The following is a 27179-nucleotide window of genomic DNA, read 5'->3' as shown; positions in this document are numbered from 1 at the left end:
ATATATATATATATATATATATATATATATATATAGCAAATTTTGAAAGATCACTTGTAGAAATGTCATAACTATATTTCTGCCATAAAGATACAACTCAAGCATCTTAGTCATATATCGTAACAGTGCTATGTAGCATGAACAGTTAGGTAAAATACAAGCCTTCAGTTGTACCCGAATACAAGAAAAAAAGTGAAGTGTAACATTTTCACAGTAATGTTATTTTTATTATACTAGCTACGACAATCCATGATACTGCATGAAATATATGAAGTCAATTATCTAATTAAGTAAGGGGTAGCAAAGTTAATATTAACTTCTAGACTTATATATTAATATTGTAAGTTGTTTCCTACCATTCAATGAGCTTGAATGATATAAATTACAATTCAAACCACCTCATGACTAGAGTACTTTCAGGACTAATGGAGTGTCTGATATAACTTTATTTTTTCCTTGTCACAGTAGAAATATCCAATCAAATTGTAAGAAACTTAGATACTAAATAGTATCTAGCTACAGCTCAAAAATATTAGTGTAATGTGATGTAATTGTTCTATAATTTTATTAGATTATGAAATTTCCAAAATTTTGTTGTAAGAAAATCTTTTGAAAATACATTAAGATACTTCTTTAGTTTTAACATTTTAGTTTTGTTTTTAGTGTTGATTAGAAAATTCTATTTTATATATTCAGTTAATTTCAACTTGACTTCATTTTCATTAATGTTTTTTTTGGGTACTTAATATTACCAATTCCAGTAGTCAACACATCATAAAAAGCATGGTGAAAACTTACAAAGATCAATCAGTGACCTATGACCTGACCCATTACAATGGCATCACCATTACCTTTGTGAGGCTATGTAACAATATTTTGGTAGAGAGAGATTTATATATAATAAATACAGTTTTCTTTCAACAAATAATAAGGTATTTTACTTATTTACTTTGTTTGAATAGAATAAACTTGAACAATAATAGATATGGATTGACTCATCAGAATATTTTATTGTTGCCTACTATACTTTCTAAACCTAACTAAACTTACCTGATGTTTTGTTGTGGAAGAACATTTTTCCATAGCTTTGAAACATATATATTAATTTAATATGAAAACGTTTTCAGAAGTGAAAATAACATGTAAAAAAACTATAAAGAAAAATCTGTAATTTGTTTTTAAGTCTCCTAAACTTCCCATTAGATTCCTTTGTTCACCTCTCCAAGAATTCATGTAGTCACTTTCTCATGAAACCATAAATTACTACTCAAACTATCTTATTTGCTCTATCCAATGGTATTCAAACTTTGCTTCATTAGTGATTGTTTAGATGCATTGATTGACATCATAAAAGTGTGGGAAAAAAAAGGCCTGGAGTAATAAAACTTCAAACAGAGAACGAAAATCAGAAGAGCATAGTTAACTGTGTTCTCAATGGATAATTTCTTATCAAATAAAAATTTATGCTTTGGATTGGGCAGAAATATGGGTATGAGCATTTTAAAAACTTTTTTTTTATATTACACTAAATAAATGTTACAAAATGACAAAGTTATTTTGATTCGAAATTGTTAAAATAGTTAGAATTATTGTTTATACTTAAACTTTGAAATTTACTTGATGAAACGAACCTGGATACATTTAACAAACATATTACTAAATAGCTAATTACTAATAGGATAAGCTACTAATTAGTGCACAAAAGTATAACTGCAGGACAATCTGACAGATCTTGTAATAACTGACACAAAGCCTCGATCATTTATTGCAATTTTCAAAATGTTGGAAGGTAATTACTACCATGTGCATAAAATCATTTCCTTCCTGTTTTATAAATATAAAATATTTGAAAAATAGTAGTAATAATAATAATAATAATTTGATCACCTCTTTTCTTGTTACTAACACAGTCATCATGATCTATGAAGTTAATGTGAATTGGTCGACACATTACCAGTTATAACACAGAAGCTTACATTCTAGATAGAAGTAAAAAATAGCCTTGAAACAAGAATAGAATAATGAAGAAAGTTTGGTAGCACTATTGAAATAGACACATTACTTACTGCAGAATCTGATCATCAGGGTTGGAAATTATTCAGATAAATAGTGACAATAAAATCATATGCAGTAAACTTTTGTTCCAGGATTTGAAATTATGATGAAACAGCTTGTTGAATTATAATTAGTTACATGTGCTATTATCCAAATTTCTGGCCTTAACTGACATAATATATTAAAAATACAAATTAATCATTATAAAAGTTGTTATAGGTTGTCAAAAATCTTATATTAAGGTGAAATTAGACTTTTTAAAACGTGATTTCTGCATCAGCATGTTTGAGGGTATTATTTAAACACAAGCTTTAAAGACAATAGCAGAGGTGGACAATAAAAAAGTAAAAATCAACATTAGAAAACACTGAAATACAAGAGAAATATGATGCTATTATGCTAATATTTCTTGAAGCCACAATTTGGTAATTATAATTGATAATTCTGATCTCTTGCTCTTACTTAACTGCAATGTGACATTTTCATAAAGAATTAGGAATAAATAGAAACCTAAACCACACAATAACAGGTGCTACAAACAAAACCAGTAAAAAAAGGTAGAAATAATTGTAACATTTTTTTTTAGTTAAATAGATTAAGACAAAATATCTAATTTTTAGTTTCAACTAAGAGACATTTGAATAAAATTGTAATTTACTAGAATGTTTACTAGTAATACTCCTTGAAAACTCACCAAAATTATTAAGTTAAGGACAAAATATAAAAATATCTAATTTTTAGTTTCAACTAAGAGACATTTGAATAAAAAGTGGGCTATTATATGGGCTATTATATTTTTCATACAAAGGGAGTATGAGGATGATTTCAATTGTTCAGATTTATACTTACTGTTGCTCTGTATTTCGTGTATCGGTTGCATCAAAGTTCAGTGATTTAGCATATTCAACCTCAGAGACCTGGTCAGTGTCTATGTGATAAAAAAAACAAGAACAATAACAGATGTTAACACATTCCTAAGAGTTTAATAATTAAATTACGAAACTCAAAAAATAATGGTAATGCTCTAAGTATCTTTTTTTCAACTAATTATTATAATGTACAAAAAATACATAAATAACAGTAATGCATCATTTTTATACTTAAATGACAATTAAACTTGTTTCTCTATGTGTTTTATTCACACATAATTTTGAAAATTTCTTAACAGTTATCCTGATGAATTGTTTGTTTTTAATTATGCACAAAGCTACACAAGGGCTATCTGTGCTCTGCCCACCACGGGTATCGAAACCCGGTTTCTAGCGTTGCAAGTCCACAGACATACCGCTGTGCCACTGGGGGCTATCCTGATGAAAACAAGAGATTATCTTGAGATCATTAAATTTTTGATAAAGGTGAAAACTAACAATTTTGATCAAGATATCACAACATATACAGACTGTGAGCCAAAAATGTTTGCATCACTAAGATATTTTATTTACAGCATAAGCATTTATAAAATTTTCATGAAAAAGACAATTTTTCAATATAATTCATCATAAGTTTACAATTGTGTTTAAAAACAAGCTTTGATCCCATTTTTGCCACATCAGAAGCTTAAACACATTTAAATACAACTTTTTAAGTATTCATCCACTCAGATTTTCTCAAAAGTAAAATGTTTCTCATTCTTTGAAATTCTACAGTACAAAAAAACTTATAATCACATAAAGACATATCTATAATTTATTTGAGAAGTTATGTAACAACACAAAATTTTATCTACTAACACAGCATTAATTTATGCAGACTAAAGCTGAATCTAGAAAAGGTTGGGGAAGTTTATTTTTTTATAACAGTAGGACAAAAGGCTAAGAAATAGTCACAAACAATAACTATTTGCTTAGGTTACAAGCTGTTAGTTTTGCTTCAGATACATGTAATGCATTCTCTCGTGTTATCAATTATACTAACATGTCCTGTAGTTGGAATACAGAAAACAATATGGCACAAATAACTATTAGAATAAAATGGTGTACCATTACTTAAAAATATGAGGTATTACTGTTTACTAACTGTAATTATAACTGAACTACCAGCTTGTTGTACAGCACATTTCAGAGACCTCATTCAACTAACAAAATACAAAACATAGTCAAGTTGAATGAATTTCTACATTATTAAACTTGCATAGCATGGACAGGTAAACAAAATGTACCCATCAGGTGAGAGAGAAAAACAACTTGTATTACATTGCATTAAATTAAAGACATGGTACTTATCCATTGTATTAACTAGAAGAAACAGGCATAGCCTCCTGATGCCTACAGTTCTCTTGACAAAGCTGTTAAAAATCAACATTTATAGCAATTCTATTAACCAGCAAAAATGTAGACTTAGATTACCGATGCTCCCAAAATCTCTAGACAGAACTGTTAAAAATTTGAGCAGCTTTGAGAGAAATTTGACAGAATATGGGTACTCAGTATGTCATTGAAGTTATTTTTTAATTTAAGAAATTTTACTATGTTCATACAAACTTCATTAGAGAACAATCACTTCCCATCCTTTTAACATGTACAAAGTTTCATTTTTAGGAAAGTGGCATTTTGGATAGATCTTGAACAACCAAAAATTGTTTGTATTTAAACAAGATGTATAGAAAATATGGATCCAGACTAGTAAGTCAAACATAAATAATAGCACACAAATATTGGAATTAGGATATAATTATGAAGAATGTGTCTCATGACCCACAAGCTATATATTTGAGGGACTGGCTTTCTCCAGTCAATCAGTGGCTATAAGGGTTTATGGGAATCATGAAAATATCAACTCTGATCAAATTGTTCCAAATCTGTCCAATATACATATGGATAAATCACAAAATACACATCATTAAGGAAACTTACAACAACCATAAAATTTAATGTTCCTGTTAATTTTGACTGAATAAGATTTTTTAAAGGACATTCTTGACAGAACACGAGTAATTATGACCCAATGGCAGACTCAAAGGCCTTGAAAGTGAAGATATCCATACATACTGTCCTGAATTGGTAATTTAACCAATGTCAGTAAACAATGAACAAAAGGAAGCTGTATCTATTGGTTTTCTAGTTATTCTCTTAACTTTATGTTATTTTATTACATATTATGACTGGTATCATCGCACCAATGCAACCACACTTGTACACGTGCACTTGTTTACATCAGATAAAATTATTACCTCTCCAAACCACCCCTGGAGAATTAGGAGGTCATAAACTGACTTTTCTTTTATAAGATTCATGGAAAAAAATAAATTTTTATCTATAAATTGTATTAACAAATAAGTCGCATACCCATTCTCTCTAAGTATGGTGATGAAACCTTGAAAGGACTAGTTTTTTCATGATCAGTTCTCGGCCAATGTTGTTTATCCAAAAAATCCATGTGTTGTCTTGCAAGGTCCTCTCTCTGTTGACGAATTCTAGTCAATAACTGGGTTAAACCTCCATCTAACAGAACATTACGTGGGAACAGCATTAAAATAACCATACTTTCATAGTTTTAAAAAAAAAGATTTTTGTATGCTGAATGGTATATCAGATACACATCTATTCATCAGATAAAGCTAACTACAAAAGTTTAAAATAAAAGGGTACTTACAATGGTAAAACTAAGAGATTAAATTCTGTACTTTAAATGCATTTAGTAACAGGGAATATTCACTTAGCTTATTCTTATACGTTATTATTAATTAGAAAAAATATAATGCATATTTCACCAACATTAGCCTGACCCAAAATATTTTTTAATATTTGCAAAAATGTATTCTATCATTCTATTTTTTTTAACAGAGAGAAAACAAAAATACTTCATCACCTAATGAAACTTTAGTATGTTAACTAACAAAAAATTTATTTTATTTGCATTACTTATTTAAGTAACTAATATTTTTGAACTAACTAAAGTCTTATGTGTAAAAACTTGACTTACTAGATGACTTTAAGGTTCTGGTTGCACTGAAATTCTCCTGTTTTTGGGATGCCAGTGACCTATCATCATCCAATAGCTCCTCTTCATTCAAATTACTTCTGACATGGTCTTTCTTCACATTTCTCCCATGATGTTCTGTTACAAATTTGTTTTACTAATGGATCTGAACTTACTTATTTGAATAGTCAAACCTTCTTTTAGTTTTGTTAATATATTTTTTGGGACATCTTTTCAATTATTTCTACAATATATACCACAGACAAATGTCACCAGTAAAGTAATAAAACTATTCTCTCTTTCGTACTGCTGTTTGTCATGAAAATATGAAACATTAAGAATAAAATAATTCTTCTGTGTGTGTGTAGTCTAATATTTTCTGCCATTAAATAATAACACTTTTTAATTGTTATTACTTTAGTTTTTACTAGGAGCTGTTTCAAGTGTTTGACAAATAAACTTTTAGACAACATCTCATTCATAAAATCACTCATGTGGCTTGTGTAGTGCATGACAATATTTTGATTGATTTTACTCTTTGGAGTAGACAGTATCAAAAGATATTTAGTAATCTGAACAACAATGACCAAGAAGAAAATATGTCTTTAACTGAATTTTTTTAAGCCTATCAAAATATAATTATTGTAACAATAATTAACTTGTTCATAATTGTTTTGATTTACATATTTAAATTTTATTTGTTTATTAAAACAAATGAGGGTCAGAATGCAATATTTTCAACATTCACTTGATTTTGACAGTGTGTTTTATGTTTAGCTTTTATTGGAGCAGCAGCAAACTATAGAAATATCTGTTTTCAATGACAAAAATAAACAATTCTCAGACCTTTTCATTGTTCTCAATATCTCAAACATATAAGTACATGTAATGACATTATCATAAACATTTTAAACTATAAACTGGAGTTATCATCTTAATAAATTAAAAGCATACATTACTCTATTCCTCTTCATGTACAAAATGTATGCTTTATTCATAAATGTGAATAGTTCCTTAAAAAGCAAGGTTACCAGCAGTATGGACACAGAAAACCACCTAATCATACATAAGTCATTTTTCAGGTATAGATCTATTTATTAATGTACAATGTTGCTACACTTCTCTGTGACTATAATCGAAGCCACAAAGATTTTACATGTCAAAGAGAACTTCATACCTTGTCTGTGGGAATAGTTCAATAATTCACAGAATATACAAGAGTAGAGATCTGTTTTGATGGCAATTAAAAATTTATAATTTTTCTCTTTTTACTGTCGCCAAGCTTAGGCTTCTGAAGAAAAAAACTAAATCAACTGTAGAGATTTTCAGAATTCAGGTCTAAAATATTTTGTGTGCACTTGATGCTGTAAAATTTCACAATTAGTACTGTATTTCTACACTGTATTTTGCACTAGTGATATATTTTTTACTGACTAGTTTTACGTATTATTACTTTTTTTCAGTTATTTATATTTAGTTGCAGCTAACCTCGAAACATCCACCAGAAAAGTTAATTATTTTTTACATGTTTTATTCAACAAAAATATCCTTATTTTTAAAGCATGACTCGCACTAACATATATGTGAATGTTACAGATGATATTTTTTCTGATTTCTTTTATATGTAGAGAAAAAAAACTAACATTTTTTTACTATTACTAATAGTATAAAGTTACCTTCGATTCCATTAAAGATTTTCTCCACTATGCATTCTAACTGTTCCTCTTTTTCACTTTTCTGCTTGGAATCTTGGACCATTGGTGGTTTTTTCTTTTGTTAAAAAAACACAGTGCTAAATACTTTTTTTTTTACACAAGAGAGAATACAATACATGAAAGATTTGTCTTGCTAAACAGACAATATACCTACTACAAATACTTCAAAATCTTTAAGTTTTGAATTTTCTACTTAAGCCTACAATTCAATAGTTACAACATATAGGTTGCTTGTAACTAATAGTAACTAAAAACAAACTAGTGAACATTTAAAAAATTAATTTCTTAATTAATAACAGCTATGTTTTTCATTATAATAAACTAAATCATAATTTTTATTAACCCTCTCACACTTTTATGTAATGTCTCAAACTAGAATTTAAATTTTTTCAGCAACAAGAATAAGCTGATAAGTTATTAAAAACAGTAGTTTTTTTTCCATGTGGAAATGGAATATATCAAATTTAAAACAATATGAAAGTTCATAGAGAATTTTACGTGCTCATTGTTATATGACTTTAGTTATCAAATAAACACACACACATGGCTAAAAACTGCAAATTTGATTTACATGTTCATACAAATTCAAACCAACTTTTACTGTTTCTATCCTTGATGTCTGATACAGCCATGCAAAATAACACAACTAATATAAATACTATTAATTTTGGATAACCACTTTTCCATATTCTTGCTTGTTTTTTGTCCATTCTTGTTTTTCTGCGGAGTCCAGATGTTCGATGATTTTAGCAAATCCCTAAATCCAAAAGTGATGTGATTAAAAATAGTTATTTAAGGCAAAATAAACTTCAAGTTCATCATAAAGCTTATTTTATATACAGAAAATTTTGGGACCCTTCCAATGAGTTTTCATAGTTAAACCAAATATACTTGATACGTCAAATGGTGGAGAAACTTTCTTTAGGTTTAATTATTTTCCAATTTTTCATATTGATAGTTTTAAACATGGTTTCATTTACCCGTTTTCTGTTTTTTTTTAACTAAGTATTTCTTACAGGCTAAAACATAAAATACTGACTCACCTTGTCACACATTTCATCTTCTAAAGCAGCATTGAAACGAGCTTTTGCTTTTTTTGCATTATCTTTATCCACTTCTTGCTTCATCTCAGCATTTCTTTCAATGTTCATGTTTTCCTCCATTGCAGCTACTCTGGCATCTCTCTATAATGAAGAACATTGCTACATCAAGTGGAACACTTATATACAAAATTATATAACACACCAAAAAATAAAAGTTTTTATCATCTTTGAAGTTATTTCATGTAACGAATGAAATAAATTTTCTTCATATGCAATATATATACTGTATTTTTAAAATTTTCTAAAGTGTGTTAAAATCTGAGTTATTTGTTATAAGTTGGTATAATAGCACACAGAGCTAGGTGATTAGTGAAAATTATTAAATGATTAGTTGTCGAGCTCATTAATCGATTACACTCAACTAACTGATTATTCTCACAAGACTTAACCTTCCTACTTTCTAACACATTTTCGAAGTAACCTTCATTTAATATGATAAACAATTTCAGGTACAACAATTTAGGAATAAGTTACTTTTTTTAACTCTTAACTTTCTTGCATTAAAATGTATTACTTACACAACTTAGTACAAATCCTGTAACAAGCTGAAAATAAAACTAATAGTGTTTTGGGGGTTTCTTTACAAGACTATTCTAATAAAACTAGTAGATATTCTTGTCACAGTGTGTATCAAAGCTAATGTAATCCCGTGAAAACACTTTCACACCAATCCTAGAAAAAAAAGACAATACATCTACTTTTGGCAAGAAAATTTGTGAATATAATATATGATCTCTTGGCTGAGAGTAAAATGATTCATAAGGTAGAAATCGAAGTATTACAAAATATAATTAAATAAAAAATAATACGAAAAAATTATTTGTTTACAGATTGTTATCTAATTCCATCATCAATGTGAAAAATGTATATTTCATGAGTATAAAATATATCATAATGATTAATATATTTACATTTTACAGTATAGTCTGGAAGAACTGTCTAAACATATGTAATGCTGAAAAATCAATAAATTGAACAAATTAAAGCTTGCTCTACTGGGCAGCATTTAAGTGGCAAGTGTCATTGATGACAGACACTTTTGTTTCCCTTTTCATTGCTTTCTACCTATCTAGAGCTAGTCATAATTAAACATAAGTCCTGTTCATGTAAACAGGTTAACAACTTTTATATAACGTGAGGTTGTAATTAGTCCAAGTCTAGTAATTTCTGACAAATACAGTTAAACAAGTAAATCATTCAGCAATAAACATTTTTTTGAGTGAATAAAGAATAATGAATATTAACTTGCCATAACTTTTTTACATTAAGTTAATCATACTCAAATAACACTAACTTGTAATATTTAACTAATATTAAATTTATAGCTACACTATTATTTAGACATACAAGGTAAACATGAACATACTATAGCTAGTTAAGTGAACAGTCACAAGGCCATACTCTCACATTTCAAGCAGAAATCATGCATACCATCACCTGCAGTCCCACCAATGGAAGTAGTGATAACTGATATTTTGATTACTTGGAATAATCAAGAAACATTAATTTAGATTAATTGATTATTTTCATAACCAGTGACGCTAATCAATTAAGCTGAATGATCTTGAATAAATGTAAAATAATTATGGAAAAATCATTATTGCAAAATTTCAAATACTTGGCTAGTTGATATAATTAAATTCAGTAATAATCAGAAACACTAATTTCAATCAGTTGATTATCTTTGTGACATTAATTGATTTACCTGTAATTTTGATTAAACACGATCCAACAGTATATATATATATACATTTCTTTAATACTTGTACTACCCAGTTGTTCAAACCATTAGATTCGTAGATGTAACATATTAAAATTTATTTCCAAGTGTAGAGAGCATCCTACAAAACGTTTGTTCAAACTCTTTACTTTACAATATTCATACTTAACTTTTATTCACCAGGTTTCGTTTATCTACTGATAGTGTTTATCTACTATTCATCTCCCTAAAGCATTTGTCTTTATACTTATCGACAACCAACTTGTGGCAAACAAGTTACTTCATTCAGCACAGTTTTTTTTTTCAGGCTTTATTCTGAATATCTATACTGCCATACATGTGCTATATTTTTACATTAAATGAAATGTGAACTTAATAATCACAAGATTTACAGGATCACTTGTTATTTTCCAAGTTTGAATGTATTTGTGTAGTAAAAACACAAAGAATAATAAATGTTGGAAGTGTAAAAAAGTTAATTGATATTATAGTTATCTTCTTGTGTCGAAGAAAGTACTTTGATAAATATATATCATGTAAAATTTCTATCTTACTTATTTTACTACTAACCCTAAATTTGACAATAAGAAAAATTAACATTAATATATATTATTAAATATTGCCATTGTATCTAAAAACTGACAATAGTCATATTAGGCTTGTTAAAATGAAATGATGACAGAAAACTTAATTTTTATCTAAACAGCCAATAAACATAAGACAAGCAATTATTTTAGAATTGTGTGACATATAGCAAAGAACACTTGGATGGTTTTTAAAGATATCATTTATGTACAAATATGTTCTCCACTGTTCTAAACATGAATATACCATCAACCACTATTAAAAGCCTAGTCTCATTATTTTTATTTGCCATAATCCAGGGTTACTGATCAGTATAACCCACTGACAATTGGTGAATCGAATGGCAAACTGGTTTTCATATTTACTTTTAGCATGTTAAACAACTTGTCTGCTAAATAATTAAGAAGAATAAATTAGTAGGATTAATGTTTCACATTCTTCATATTCTATATAAATATAGATTCACAGTGGTGGGTAACAGACAACTCAAAACACCATACATATTCTCCATCAAACAAGTAATAATTGATGCCTTTACCTTTAGGAAAAATTATTTGAAAAATGAAAAAATACTAACAAAAAAATGAAAAGGGTAAAAAAGGATTATGAGAATTATATGCATACTTGAGTATCCCATTTTTCCTTTTCCACATGAGGCAATTTTTGTTGTCCGTTGTTTGGCGTGTCTTGTGTAGCTGTAATCGAATCTTTGAAATGGGACAAAAAAAAATCATGAAATTAGGTCAAAATTGAAAGCAATTCTTTTTTTTTCTTTCCTAAAAGCAAAAGAATCACAAAAACTTTACAAAATAACATTAAAATGCAGCTAATTGTAAGCACACAGTGGAAAAAAAGAGAGAGAGAGAGAAATGGTGAACATTTTGACCACGCGGTCTTTAAAAAGTATGTGAAAGACCTTAACTGGAGTGCAGTTTTTGCCATAATTATGTTAAAAAAAAAACTACCATCTAATTACAAAAGGTATGGAAATTCCTGAAATATGGTATTTACACAATGAAGCTGAAAAATTATCTGAACATAATAACCTTCTAAAAAATATGTTCATTAGTCATAAATTTTGTTACCCGTATTTAAAATTTTATAAAATATATATCTAAAAACTTATCATAGTTAATGTACTAGCAAGTTGCTTGTTATATGGATGATGGAAAAGGGTATGGACTTGGTGTACTTATGATTTTTAAAAGGTTTTTGATAAGGTACCACCTATAAGATTAAGTAAGAAAACCACATTAATAGGAAAGAAGGTGTGAGAGAGATTGTTTGATTGGATTTTAGGGTAGTTGGATGAGAGAAAACAGCATATATCATTAGATACAATAACCTGTCTCGTGTGCAACATCACTAAAAACAGGATGTAATTAATATTTTGATTATTATGTATGTTGGTTTTATCAGTTAGTAAGCAGAATGCTTCAATTTATTATCAAATCCTCACAATACTGTAACACAACTGGTATATTAATCTGTTGGTGCCCTATAATAAGTATTGTGAATAAAGAATATGATACTGATTAATATTTCTTATGTCTGACAGAGAAATGAGAAGTGCAGTTAAGATCAGTAGGATTCTAAGCGATAAATGGCAACTATAATCCAGTATAGATTACCGGTAAATATTTTCATAAAGCTTATAACCTCGTGTAACATCCTTGTTAAAAAAAACTTTATAATATCTTTAACACGCAACATGTTTATATATTATGATTCTACTTGCCAGGTGTCACTATTTATTGAAGACAAATTCATTTATTTAAATGCCCATTTGGGCAACCGGGAAAGTGTGATTCTTGTACATGCACACATACACACACATGTGAATTTCTGGTAAACTTCAAATCAGTCATTTTCTTGTTTTAGGTAGACTGAAAAAAATTATTGTTAAATTTCATCAGTTTTTTTATATTCTTTGCTCATTGGATCAATCTCATAACTTGTTTACTGTTTTTTAAAAATAATATTGCAGGGTTGAGTACATCAAATAAAAACGATTATGAATAAACAAATCATAAAGTCATTTGATAACCACTGCTGCTATACAGTTGAGGTGGGATGAAATTATGAGAACTACATTTTGACATTGTTTGGCATTTCATAGGTTGTGTGATATCACCATAAATAGATTGCTTTTGAGAAGAGAATGTAACAGCCCTTTCTAATGCAAATTATTCAAACACTCAGATTGTAAAGATGAGTTGTGATTGTGGACTTAAGAATTACCAAGATTGGGATATCCTTTGTACTTAATGATATTAAAAAAGAAAGGAATATGGATCAACTTGGGGCACCATGACCATCCAGAAAGAGACATGCAACTTGTTGCATGTCTGGTGTGAAGCAAAGTGTGGTGTCTTGTAACTGGTGAGAATTCACGAATATAAAAGTCCATGGCAAAAACCTTCCATGTGTCCCAGGAAGCAGCATGAAAGATAATCAAGAAGGATTTCATTTTGAAAATGAGGCAAACAGGGTATGGGTTTACCAAGATAAGGCTTCCACTCATACCTCCCATTCAACTATGCCAGACCTCTAGCAGCTGATGAATGAAATGGGTATTCATAGTTAATTCAACCGATGTAGCACGTTTGCATTCTGTGTGATCACTGTTGAAATAGATCCTCTACACTAACAGGAAGGAGTAGTGAGTTTTAGACATGACATTCTTTTGAAATGAATACAAAGCTGTAGGGTTATTGTCAATATGTATATTCCTCAGTAGAGAATGATTGGATGTGGGGATATAGTGTAAGAATGTGGTGAGGCTTCAAAAACATTTTAGATAATTTAATCAACCCTCTGTAAAACACAACTGTGATCACAAAGTAACTTAAGTTAAAAAAAACAGAGGGGAAAAATTAAATACTATTTGGCTGAAAAATTGACTGTCTTTTCATTCACTCTGTTCATCTGAATAATTCACTTTGCTTTCAGCTTGACTTTTAAATCAGTTACCTTGTGACATTATTCAAAAAACAGCAATAGAGAAGCAACTTGTAATTTGACAGAAAATTAAATGGTCTACGCGACCTCTGTTACTAAAGAGCAGAGCCTAGGTGCAATCGCAAAAAAGTACTCCAGTTTTATGATTAGTGTAATGTAAAGCCAGTATTCCATTCAGTAGAGGCAAACATGGTAATATCAACACATGAAAGTGAAACGAAGACCTTTTTTCATTATTATTTCCTTATACATGTGTTAACTGAACATGTAAAACAATAACCGACCTGTGTTTAACAGTACTTGGTCAACTTGGTCCAAGGTTGGAAGATCAAGACTAGAAATCCAGGCAGCTCTTTGTTTCTCTACTTCTAATGCTTGTTGTCTAGCCTCCGATTGTTTCTTAGCTTCTGTATTTTTCAATGCTGCTTCTTTTCTCAAAGCAGCAAGAGCTTCTTTGCCTCTGGAGGTAGCTACTGCTTCCTGATTTTTCATTTTTTCCTCTTTTAGCTGTTCAATATCTGGCTGAAATGTAGTTAGTAAATTATGTAGAAAACATTGTAAAAAACTAGTACACTACAAACAGATGTTTTTGAACTTCTGAATAAATGAATATCACCAGTATACACTATTCTTTCTGAATAGTTCAAACTTAAAATAGGAAAATCCAAAAGCCCAGTTTCTTCTGTGACAGCTGACAATTTTACCTTTTAACATAACAATCTACCCATTCTAAGACATTATTTTACAAGAGTATTAAAAAAATTATGAATTTTAAAATGAAGTATGGATCCTGCTATAAAAAGTAATGAAACAAGAATTAAAACCACAATCACAAGTTTATAAAATTTAATCCTTACTTTGGCCTACAGATAAGTGTTTAAAGCTGCCAAAGTAGGGACTGTTTGAATTGAGAGAAAGAAGAAAAACAAAACAGCATGAAATTAGTAACGTGTTGTGGAAATGCAGTGCCTCATTCCTGAAAAAATATGAAGTGCTGAATCTGCCATTAAAATCCTAGAAACAAAGTTTGATTTCGAACCTGAAAATAGATCTGGACTTTCAAGAGTCCAAAACTGTTCTAGAATCGAGTTCTATTTAGCATATCCCTATGTACGAATAAAATGGGAGAAAGTACTAGGTGCCATGATGACATTTTTAGTTGCCTTGGCAACCTGGCACCTGGGATTTGTTGAGACCTGCACTAGAGGGAGCTTATTTTTATGAAACAAATACAGTATTCATAATACTAAAACCATGCAAGCATATGTTAATAAATTATTAAATACTCATACATACCTGATTTTGAGCTGCTCTATGACCTTCTCCAAATTTCTTTAATTGACCTTCATATATCGACTCTAGTAACCGCAAGTCATTCTCTTTCTCCTGCTTAAGTTCTTTCTATAAAATTTCAACAAAAGCCCAATAAAAAATAATGTTAACATCTAACAATTTAATTAAGTACGGAATGAAATTTTTCTTATCTACATATTCTCTTAACATAATAACAAAAGTTTTATGCCAAGAAAGTTTTTTGCTTACTAAGTAGTTACGTTTAAACAAATGATGTAGATTTATAGAAGTTTTGTGCTATGGTTAGGGCAACTTAAATACTAATTTTACTTTGTGTAGAAGTCTAACTAAATTGAAAATTCATTAGTAGCACAAAAAAAACAATTTAAAATGTTAACACGGTCTCCCTGTTTTCATCAACTTTACTAATGGATTCATTTCTGACAATATAAAGTAATGTTCTGTCTTCCAGTTCACTGGGTGAGCAAAAAAAGAAGGAAAAAAAAAGTAATAATCTAAATAAATACGTATAAATATACGTTATTCCTACAATATATAAACTTAAAAATGTGCACGAATGCAGATCTTAGGTGTATCTCACTTCATTCAAAAATATATTCCATACACAGCAAGATTTACCTTATGCCCATTGTTTCTGTAGTTACATAAGAAATGCCAGGTGATGGAAAACATTCAGCCCTTCAGGTTATTCCTTCACCCATCAAAGGAAACAGCCCAAACTTTGTACACACACTCATTAATTAAAAGATTTTAAACAACCAGCACACACAACATTGTCAGATAGACCATTTATAAAATAAAGTTTGCAGACGACTTGAATGGGTAGTGAAAAAAAAACTTTATTACAAATGCTTGAAATTCAAAAAACCACAGTATATCTATACAAAACACTGTAATTTTAAACAAACATAAATAAAGGAAGCTGTATACTTAAACAAAACACTTCTACTCTAAACCAACACCCCAGGATGCCACGATACCTTTACTAAGCTGTTAACCAATCTCTGGTCATGCAACCTCTGTTCCATACTGTATATATATATTCCTGTGTTTATGTAAACTACTTGTACCTAATGATGACATAAGCTTGTCAAAACATTGTACATTTGTAATAAAGTTTTTCACTACCCATTCAAAGTATCTCCAAACTTTATTTTCTAAATAGTGGGTTCCTAGTAATCAAACCACTTATAACTCTAACAGGGAATTAGCTTTACTTAGCTCAATATCAAATCTACATCTACATTTCCAAACTTATTACCCTTAAAATGTTTTACGTGATCAAATAAATTATGCAGTTGTGACTTCACAATCTAGTCCATTCTCCTGCTACAATCTAACTCTAGTGAACTAGCCACTGGTTGACATCATCATTTACTTCTATTTTCACTGGCACATGCATGCACAAAAGAGAAGAGCTCAAAAAATTAAATAAAATGAAATAGCAAAGTCCCAAATTACATATATATATATTTCAGTTTGAAAGGGTAATGAATTAAAACTATCAATTTCACATCCTTTATTTATAATTCAACTTGCATCTTCAAAACTTAAAGAATATTTGAATTGTAAATTCTTGTATTCTCAGATGTTGCGTTAATGTTTTAAAAAACACACATTTTGAACACATGGCTAAAAAACTTGTATACAGATGTATTTCGATTAGTGATGACAGACACAATTAATAATAAAAAACTAAGTACACAGACTGCCCACCCATACTGGATGAAATAGCCTGCTTATCGTACTGGCTAATCTTACCAAAACTCAGCTGACTGTCAAGACAGACTGCTGTCAGATATATATGATTGAGAAAGCAAAAAAACTTTAATTGCAGGGACTGCGTGTTGTGAAGTGTAATAAACTCCTCCTGTTATGTACAGCTGAGGCAAGATGGTGGGGGAATACATGGTATACAGAATATGTCATTTTTGCATACAGGCTAAATTTTTTTGCATAACTTACGAACAACTTTGCATTATTAAAAACCTTGTACTTTATTGAAGAACAGATAGAAACCGTCAATGCTGTATGAATGATATCCTTTGTTATAAAACCATAATCTCTAATTCAACAGGCATTTTAAAGGTGAATCTTTTTTTTTTTTGCTTTATAGTAATATCAACTTTTGAAATTTCATGGGTGGGAAATTTGAGAAGAGGTAAGTGTTGGAAATACATTTTCAGTTTAGGAAAATGTTAACTTCCGATACGATATTTCACCTCCCCTCTAGGAAATGTCCAAAGAGAGACCATGAGGTGTAGATCCAAAAAACAAAATATCTCACCTCAGCAGAAGACCACACTACATCTGATCCAGGTATACCCTTTGCACTGTTATGAATGTGTTACAAAAATAAAAGGTGGAAAAACATGAAAGAATCCCATAATACTTATTACCAATTAATAGGACCCTGGTGTGTCGAGTGGCTAGGGCACAACAGACCGTAGTGGTAGTTTGACCTCATCCAACACCTGGTGGTATCTGAAATTGTACAACAGCTTCGCAGTAGGTAGAGGATCACCTACCTCTTCACCTGGAAATGGGAATTGGAAGGGAACACAAGCTTCTGTACCAAAATCTGTCATTTCCAACCCAACACCTCATCCACCATGAACTGACATCCATGGAGAGTCTGGAGGACCAAAATCTGTCATTTCCAACTCAACACCTCATCCACCACGAACTGACATCCATGGAGAGTCTGGAGGACTGCACCACCAGAGAAAGTGCAATGGGTGACCCTGATACCATATTTTGAAAAGCAGAGCTACCATGTCAATGGAGTCGATTAACCAAACCTGGCAACATCTGGAATTGTATGTAGGAAGAGTTTCAACACCACTAAGCATCACAGATGGGCAGCAATCCCTGTCTGCTTGATTCATGAATATCCATGAGTGTACAGTCCGGGAGGAATGTAGTTATGAAGCAAAAGACCACTAGAGAAAACTACTAGCGGTACTATAGAACACCCCATCTCTACAGTGTGTGTAATCTAATCCTGCAATGTAAATGTTTCAGCATAGATGATAATTGAATGGAGACACACAACCAACACCAGGTGGCATCTGGAATTGTACATCAGGTCTGCAGTAGGAAGAGCTACAATGTAATTGGCGTTGAGCATGGTCACAGTATGGACAGTGCGGATTGCGGATTTTAAAAAAAAAGTATACCTGGTCAGGCACCACTCGTCATGGAGTGGTATCCATAATACACCAATAAAAAGGCCCCTGTAAATAAAGAAATAAGAAAAACTAAGTCTGTAGAATAAAGACAAATGTCGACAAACTTGTGAGCAGGAACAAATATGTCTATACAGTACTACTGCTAATCAAGGAGTGATTAATGAGTGCAAATGTGGAGAGCTGCTATATAATCATTAATATATGCAGATATTGGAAGGCTAGTAGCTAGCATTGAAAATTTGTGCCAATAGAGGGCAGTACTAATTGAGAAAAGCTATTTTGTGAGAGGAGGTAAGAGATCGTATCAGAACAAAGTTTTATACAACAATAACATATTCTGTTACTGCACATGATTTTATAAAACCTGTGCTTAGTATTGGAAGTCGTATTACAAATTTGATTATTAATTATAGTTCAGCTTACTTGCAACATTAATACACAGTTAAGTTTTTTAACCACAACTAGGATTGAAAGCATTCATACTTACTTCTCATCAGTTAGAGGATTTGTTACAATTATTTTCTTGCTTTAGGTATTTATTAATGCTTGTGGTGAAAGTACATGATGTGGCCTGATAGGTCATGTTTCACCTTATATCTGTACTAATGGAAAAATAAAAATATGGATAAAGCCATATATTGATCCTGCAATACAAGCAGTTATTGGTGGTGTAATTACTTGGAGAATATTCTTAAGGTAAGGATCAGATCTTTTGATCCTTTTACAATGGCAAATATCATTTACTGTGACTGAAAGAGTTGTTGTTAATCACGTCTACCCACAATGCTGCACTTCCATCCAAATAGACAAAGGTTCTTCTAAGTTTCCCATGTACTTCATCATTTACACACTAAATATGCGTAACTACAGAAAACCCTATTACAAACAGCTTAGGATCCTTTCCTTCCCACCCCCCAATTAACAGTCAGATGTTCACACATTTATATTTCCCTAAATCTGATATACATTTGCCTCATGGCAGTCATGGTAAACCCAGCATATTCATACTCATTTCTTAGCCATTAAAAGAACAGTCTTTAATATATTCTTTCTTTTCTTACTTCTATAGCTTCTTTGTTAACCAGCATCTTTCACTATCTAATGCAACTCTCCTAAAACAACCAAGCACTAAAGTCTACACATTAATTTTACACCTCTTGAAAATAAAGCTTATCACAGTATTAGTTGCTAGTAGTAAAATATAAACATTATATACACTTAACAGTATCCTACACAAATAACTAGAAATAACAAAAGTAAATTTTTTGACAACTTACTGTAATCTTTCTTTTCAATGCATTTATCTGCTTTCCCCTCTCCTTTCTACAATCCTCTCTGATGTCTGCAGAAAAATTTTTTGCTTGTTCTCGGACCTACATAACATACAACAATAAAGTTATGTACCATGGAAAAAAGTTCTTGTAACTAAACAACTTTGCTATAAAGAAAAATTTATAACTGACAATTCAACTGGTTTTATAATTTACCTTGGGATTTACCACTAATAAATTTATGTTTTTCATTCAAAGGCTCTTTTGTTCTGCATTAAGATTTATAAATTCCAATATTTAGGTTTTATTTTTCCAATTGGATATTATCACATCATAATGGCTTTAGTTTGACCTCAGAGCATTCCAACTATATTTTTGTCATATACGCTATTCAACAACATGACAATTGAAATAGATATGTATATACATGTAAATTAAGACATTTCTTGTGAGAAGTATGTCACCTGTATTATTAACTTACCTGCAATAACCTTAATTTTCTTTGTTTCAAATTCTCTTGGAAACAAAGTTCATTCACTTCAGCTGGGCTTAGACGAAACATGGTTTTATCTTATAGTTAACTATTTCGATTTTCATGAGTTGTATTTATAATGGATGATTGTTTTTCCTGTATAAAAGAGTAAAAAGATTACAAAGTTTTAAAATTGAAAACAGAATATAGCATTTAAACATACATAACAGGGATAGAAAAATTGCATTCTTGAGGAACTTAACTTTCCTTGAGAAATTTCATCTTTTTAGTTGAATTGATTGATGATGACTAAAAATGATTTTAATAGGTTATCTATATTACTAAATTGTTGTCCAACTCAATTTCAGATAGATGGGTGCTAATTCAAGTTAATCTGTAGCTACAGATTTATAAGACCAAGCAGTAAAATAATATTTGTTCTCAACTGACAAAAATAAAAGAAATTATGAGTAGGTGAACTGTTTACAATAAAAAAAAAGTTATAATTTTCCTAAACTGCCTTGTATATCTGATAGGTACTTACCTCCCCTCACAGATATAGCTATTCGTGTTCAGTGCTGCCCTCTATATGCAAAATGTTTTCACATGTCACAAACTTTGAGCTTCCATATACCCTATGATCATTGTGGTTCAACTGCGTCTCGCATGTAAATCATCGTGTGACAAACCTTCACCAATAGGAGTGTGACTCCCTATATTTGATTCTACTGAACTATCACGGAAGCACCAGTTTTCAGTGAAGAGGAAGGGTGGGAAGTGTGACATGAGTTAAGTACTATGAGAAATACATTTTCAGTATAGGAAAATTATAACTTTCAATATGGTACATTATCTCTTTTCACAGATATAGCTAGAATCCCACATTGAATAAGTGGAGGGACCAGTGCGAGGGAAGAACACCCATAAAGGGGAGATCCTCGCAGTAGAGGAATCTATGTGGGAGACCACACCACTTTTGTACCAGGTACAGTCTAAGCCCAGTGTGGAAAGAGGTATCGCAAACATGGGCAGAAAATGTGGAGGAGCACATCCAAAATGGAGAGAACAATGTTTGGATAGAGATCTGATCCACCTGATATCTAAGCTCAATCCCTTTGAAAATATTAATGTGGGTGAGAGTGAAATAGATGTGCCTCAGTGTGTAGAGTGTCTAGGGCATGATAGAATGTACACGGAAAGTCAATTGCATCTAAAACCTAGCCACCATGAACCAAAATCCATGTGGGGGTAGGATGAGGACCATACTGTTGGTAAGTGAACTATAATCCAAAATCCAACCTCTGGGAACCAACATCCAAATGGGGGTAGGAAATAGGATCATACTAGCAGCAAGTTAACTGCATTCCAAAATCCAGCCATCTGGTGGGGGAAGAAAAAAGGATCATACAGTCTTCACCTCAAGTTCAGCAGACCAGAAGGAGATATTCCCACTGATTTGTGAACAGGGCTCATGATAGCAAAGTGATAAAACATTGTACCAATCTGGGAACCCAACATCTGGATGATAAGAATAATAAACATGTCCCTGTATTGTGAAATTTCCCATTTAAAACCAATCAGACAGGAACCACCCCCCAGCACACTAACATCCTCAATATATGAAGAACCATAGTAACCTGCATGTTCACCCACAACACGGTAGCTGTGAACAAGAGTCCAATTGAGTGAGGGAAGAGAGACACCTGTAGTACATGAGTGAGAACTTATGTTGATTGTTCCAGCTCTAAATCCAAAACCCAGCCACTGGGAACTGACATCATGTTGGAGTAAGATGAGGGATCCCAATTGAAGGGGTGAACTGCAATTTTGACAGTTCATTCCAAAGCTACAACATCCCCTAGGATAAACCCATTCAGAGATGGAGTGTCAGATTGGAGGATCTTGTCATCTACACCAGCAGAACACCACCACCCTACTCTCAACAGAATGGATTCAGTATTGTTTGCAATGTATATATATATCGTTCACATTCAGGGGGATGCCTCCATGGTCCACCACCCCAGCGGCTTGGAACTGGAAAGTGGTAAGGACTCCCATATTCCACTGGAAAAAAATGCAGTGGGAAGTCAGGAGGAACATCAACACCAGAGACAGTGCAACGAGTGACCACGAAAACCCTATTTTGAAAAGCAGACCACTCCTGATTTATTCAATCTAAGGAATGGTAGGGTTGGGCAGCTATCCCATTCTGCTTTACCCATGAAGTCCATGGGTTAGTACAGTACAGAATGGGCTTATTAATGAAGCAAATATATTGCAAGGAAAAACGTACGAGTGATCTTGTGGAACACCTCATCTCAACAGTGTACATTTTGTGGTCTGATAACCAGCGACTGAGGAGACAGAAGTCCCCTGATCTAACAGCCAAGTGAGGAAATCTCTAAGAAGAGAAACAGTGGGTTGAGCAGGTGAAAACCCCTGACCCAAAGACATTACATTTATGTTGATAAACATCCATAGAGGAAGGGCAAATGGAATGTGCGAAAAATTAAGCGACTCTCCATGACAGTCCAGATCTTGTTAAGGACCAGATAAAAACCAAGCATGAAAACAGAGGGTAGGAAGGACTGGATGAAATGTTGGTGACTGAGGTTGACATTGAAATGATGGAATAAGAGCTTAATGGTGGGGAAGACTGGAACTGGAGCAGTTGTGGAAACCATGGTTGTGCTGGCCAGAAAGGAGCAATCAGAAGGACTTGACACACTGGTGTGGATGATCGAAATCAACTGGGAAGGACATGAATGGGAGGATATACATAAAGGTATTTGTTGGTCCAGTCCTGGCTGAACACATATATAGTCAGTGCAAGTGAATGAAAAACTGGAGACCAAAAGAGAGGTAACTAGGTATTGAAGGATGTGGGGAAACGTATCCAGGTGAGGATTACCCCACCAAAGGCATAGCCACTGGAAAACCTGATGATTGAGAGACAACTCTGTCAGATACATTTTGTCCGGTTGGGAAAGACGATCTGAGACAAGGTTGAAAGTACCTGGAACATGACATGGAAGGAGATGAATACCAAGCACATGGGCCCAAAGGAGGAGATCCAAGGTTCGACCACAAATGGAATGAGAATGGGTGTCTCCATAGTGACTGATATAAGCTTCCACGGTAGAATTGTCAGAATGGATCATTTACCAGACGATTTCTGGCAAGATTAAGAAAATTAACCAAAGCACGATGTATGGCTAGAAGCATCAGGATGTGGATATAGTAAGACCACTGTCCTGAAGTTTCCTACTGATCGATCCACACCCCCCAGCCATAGAGGGAAGAGTTCTTGAAGATGTGCAAAACCAGACAAGGGGGAGGAAGTGGATCATCTGCCGATGTGTGACCCTTGTTCAACCACCAATGCAGATCGTCAACAAGGGAAGGAGGAAGGGAAATAGGAGCATCCAAGGGATCCCATGCAAGGTTCCATTGGTCGTGCAGAGTCCACTGAAGAGACCTCATATGCCTATGCTCTTGACCCAAGGGGATAAGGGTTTCCATAGAAGACCATATCCCCAAAAGTAATAGCACCTTGCGAACAGTAATAGTCGTGGAGAACTGAAATCTCCATCAAATGGAGTCGAAGAGGAGAAGGTTGAGCCCGACTGAGGTAAGTGTCGAAAAATACATCTAAGTGAACAAGATATTGGGTAGGTATAAGAAATGACTTTTCCAACTTGATTAACCAACCTATAAGAGCTGCCTTCAAAAGAAGCAGATGAGTGTGATGGGTGGACTCCTGTTCAGAATGAGCTAACAGAAGCCAGTCATCCATATAGAGGTGAAAGCACAACACAAAAGCATGCATACATTGGGCAAAAGCCTTGACTGCTCAACAAAAACACGAGGCCAAAGCAAGCCCAAAGGGTAGGGCACAAAATTGATACACTACCCCATGATGAACAAACTGAAGGTAACACCACAACTGACAAGATATAAAAATATTCAAATAAGCATTTGAGACATCTACTTTGGTCATCCGTAGACCTGGAGAAAAAGCCTACCTGAGGGTGAGAAAATACTCTATGGTAAAGTGAGGGTGTGTTGCACTCCTATTGGTGGAGGGTTGTTGCATGATGATTTACATGCAAGATGCAGTTGAACCACGTTGATCGTAGGGTACATGGGAACTCAAAGCTTGTGGCATGCCAAAAAGTTTTTGCATATAGAGGGCAGCACTGAATAAGAATAGCTATGTCTATGAGAAGAGGTAATGCACCGTATCAGAATTATAACTTCATATTTTTTGCCCATTATGTTAAATGAACTTTTATTTTGTTTACATTAAATAAATGACCTTAAAGCTTTTTATAAAATTTTACCACTAATATAAACACAGTGAAATGCATCCTTATAACAGTATACCTCAATTTCCACTTTATAAAGTTCACAAATTTACTTTTGAGGATAAAGAAAATGGATAAAACATGAAACTACTAACTAATTAACTTGGCAGTAATTTTGGTTTTATATTTAACAAGCCCCGAAGGGGCTTGAGAGACAAGCAGGGGCACTTAGAAACTGTTGTTGAAACAGTTATTAGGTCTAAAAATACAGAAATGAAAAAAAACTATAACACAATTTCGGGCCTCAAATTTGTGTGTTGTGGGTTACCAGTAGCGACCATAATTTTTCTTGGCAATCATATATTAATTTGTATTTGACAGTTGTGACTGTGGAGGGTGGGAATGTCGAATACAAAATATAATTTGTGGCTTTTCCATTTGTGCACTGTAACATAGTTCTGCAAAAAGAATAATGCTATTTCTGGTGTCAATTTTTATACTAACAACTGTTTTTATTTTTTCTTAAAACCCAATAAATGTGGAATCATCATATATCACTTTCTCATTACCAAGTAACTATATAAAGATTACAAGTCTCCACAATCAAGAGTGTATGTCATCTGACAAATTTAGCAGAATATGCAGGACAAATGACTAAATCAGTAAATGGTGATGTAAAAATCAATTCATGACATTTTTTTTTTATAAAAAGAGATCATCAAATGAACAGACAGAGAAGATGAACAACCAAATAAAATCCAAAAAACTGTGTACAAGTGGAGTTCAAACAGCTTGACAAATTCAGAATCACTAGTTTTAAATGTACAGCTGGCTAAAGAAAGAGGAACAATTCAAGTTTTAATCCTTTTAAACTTCTATCACAAATGTATTTTTTAACATTCCATCTCAGTTATTGCTCCATATTAGTATATTCTACTCATTTTAATATCAGTGGAATGCATAATTAAATAATTGGAGCTATAGAACTAAGAATATTTTATTTGGCCCCTACATTTTTAATTAGCTATCAAATTACCAAATCTATGATCCATGCAGATACCCCAAATGATCCTGTTTAACTTTCACTCCTGATTATCAACTCAGAGTTTTAGCAAAACCCTGTGATTCCCAAAGCTAAACTTTAGGAGTCTCTAACTTAGCTGATTTTAAGTCTCTACCTACTCCAAAAAGTTAATAATAAATAAAACATAACTTTTAAAGTACTGAAACAATTCAAACTTAGTTACAGTTTAGGTAGTGAACTACTATATCCAAAATAAATTTAATACACAATTACAGCTTTCAGTCTCACTCAGTGGCAGTTTAGCTCAGCAAATTATTTTTTTATAATGTTAATATAATAAATTTTATGTGAAATTACTAAGTTAAGCTTCTGAAGAAATTACTATACTTATAAATAATTAAAGTTCAAGTCAGTAACAGTGATAGCAATAGTATTAATACTACTATTAGACTGAGTATTACTAAGTGATAACAACACTCAACAACTACTGAAAGTGAAATAGCACGCCGTAATACTAGAACTGTAAGTTAACAGTTACTTTAATTTATATGTGAACTAAGCTTCTTTAAAGTTCTTAATAAAAAAACATGTTTAAGTTATCTGTCATTCACTTATTTATATTTCACAATTACACTCACATTATCAATGATGATATCAGTAATCCTAACAGGGTACAAGTAGAATGACAGTTTAACTTATTTAAGTTTTAACAAAAAGTTTAGTTTACTTAAGAGTTAGACATTATCAATTATTTGAAATTTGGTCGTTACTGCAGCGCTCTCTGTAAAATATAAATTAATTGGTGCTAAACAGCTGCATAAAACCAAGCAGTGGGTTTTATGCATAAAACAAAATATTTTCTATGTGTCCTACAAATTAAAACATCTGTAATAACGCATATATGAATTTATATTGAAGTATCTCAATTTACTTTAAGCTAATAAGAATTAATTATGAAATATGTTTTAAATAATTTTAAGCCATTATTGTGTATGAACAACCAAGGCGAATGTTTATCAAATACAATACGTTTTTAGAAATAAAATTAAATATTTAGTTAAATTCGATGACGAGGAACCCACTTTGAGACTGGATGATGATGTCCTGATGTTGACAAAACCTTGTCGAAACGTTGTACATTTGTTGTTATGTTAAACTTATATTAAAGTTTTTCTTCATTACCCATTCAAGCCGTCTCCAGCTATTATAAATATTTAGTTAATTCATATGTGAACTTGGGGTGCCAATGTCGTTTTGATAGAGCTCTGGATTTCGGGGCTGCATCGTAAGGGTCAAATCTCTGCTCTTTAACCGAATAGAGTAGTAACGTTGACCATATTTTCGAATTTAAAAACTATATTTTTATGAAATGTGGTAAGCTTAAAAGTCTATTCTACACAAACACTCAGATGTGTTACTAATGTTTTTGTACTAAAGATATGCCTGTGAAATGCTGTTTGTTTGTTTGTTTTTTGAATTTCGCGCAAAGCTACATGAGATATATCTGCGCTAGCCGTCCCTAATTTAGCAGTGTAAGACTAGA

At 31.9% G+C, this 27179-nt stretch overlaps 1 protein-coding gene across 2 annotated transcripts in view; it reads right to left on the bottom strand.

The window, feature by feature from the left end:
- The window catches only part of LOC106468516 (centrosomal protein of 295 kDa-like), a 28001-nt gene extending 1654 nt beyond the window's left edge, over positions 1-26347 (bottom strand). Inside the window, exons 1-12 of one of the 2 annotated variants that reach the window (XM_022397657.1) lie at positions 26275-26347; positions 20315-20461; positions 19840-19935; positions 15354-15458; positions 14342-14579; positions 11721-11803; positions 8732-8872; positions 8368-8445; positions 7650-7743; positions 5977-6111; positions 5340-5495; positions 2905-2983 (exon numbers count right to left, since the gene is read on the bottom strand). In XM_022397657.1, coding sequence (XP_022253365.1) covers positions 2905-2983; positions 5340-5495; positions 5977-6111; positions 7650-7743; positions 8368-8445; positions 8732-8872; positions 11721-11803; positions 14342-14579; positions 15354-15458; positions 19840-19935; positions 20315-20395 — 1286 coding nt within the window. In that variant the 5' untranslated portion in view covers positions 20396-20461; positions 26275-26347. Of the gene's footprint in view, positions 1-2904; positions 2984-5339; positions 5496-5976; positions 6112-7649; positions 7744-8367; positions 8446-8731; positions 8873-11720; positions 11804-14341; positions 14580-15353; positions 15459-19839; positions 19936-20314; positions 20462-25909; positions 25994-26274 lie in introns of those variants that run through there. The other variant, XM_022397665.1, reaches the window with a different exon arrangement.
- Between the last annotated feature and the right edge of the window lie 832 nt (positions 26348-27179).

Source organism: Limulus polyphemus, unplaced genomic scaffold, assembly GCF_000517525.1.
Source record: "Limulus polyphemus unplaced genomic scaffold, Limulus_polyphemus-2.1.2 Scaffold89, whole genome shotgun sequence".
Taxonomy (NCBI): domain Eukaryota; kingdom Metazoa; phylum Arthropoda; class Merostomata; order Xiphosura; family Limulidae; genus Limulus; species Limulus polyphemus.
The sequence above is the reverse complement of the archived record's forward strand: the minus strand, read 5'-3'. Positions and strand labels throughout refer to the sequence as shown.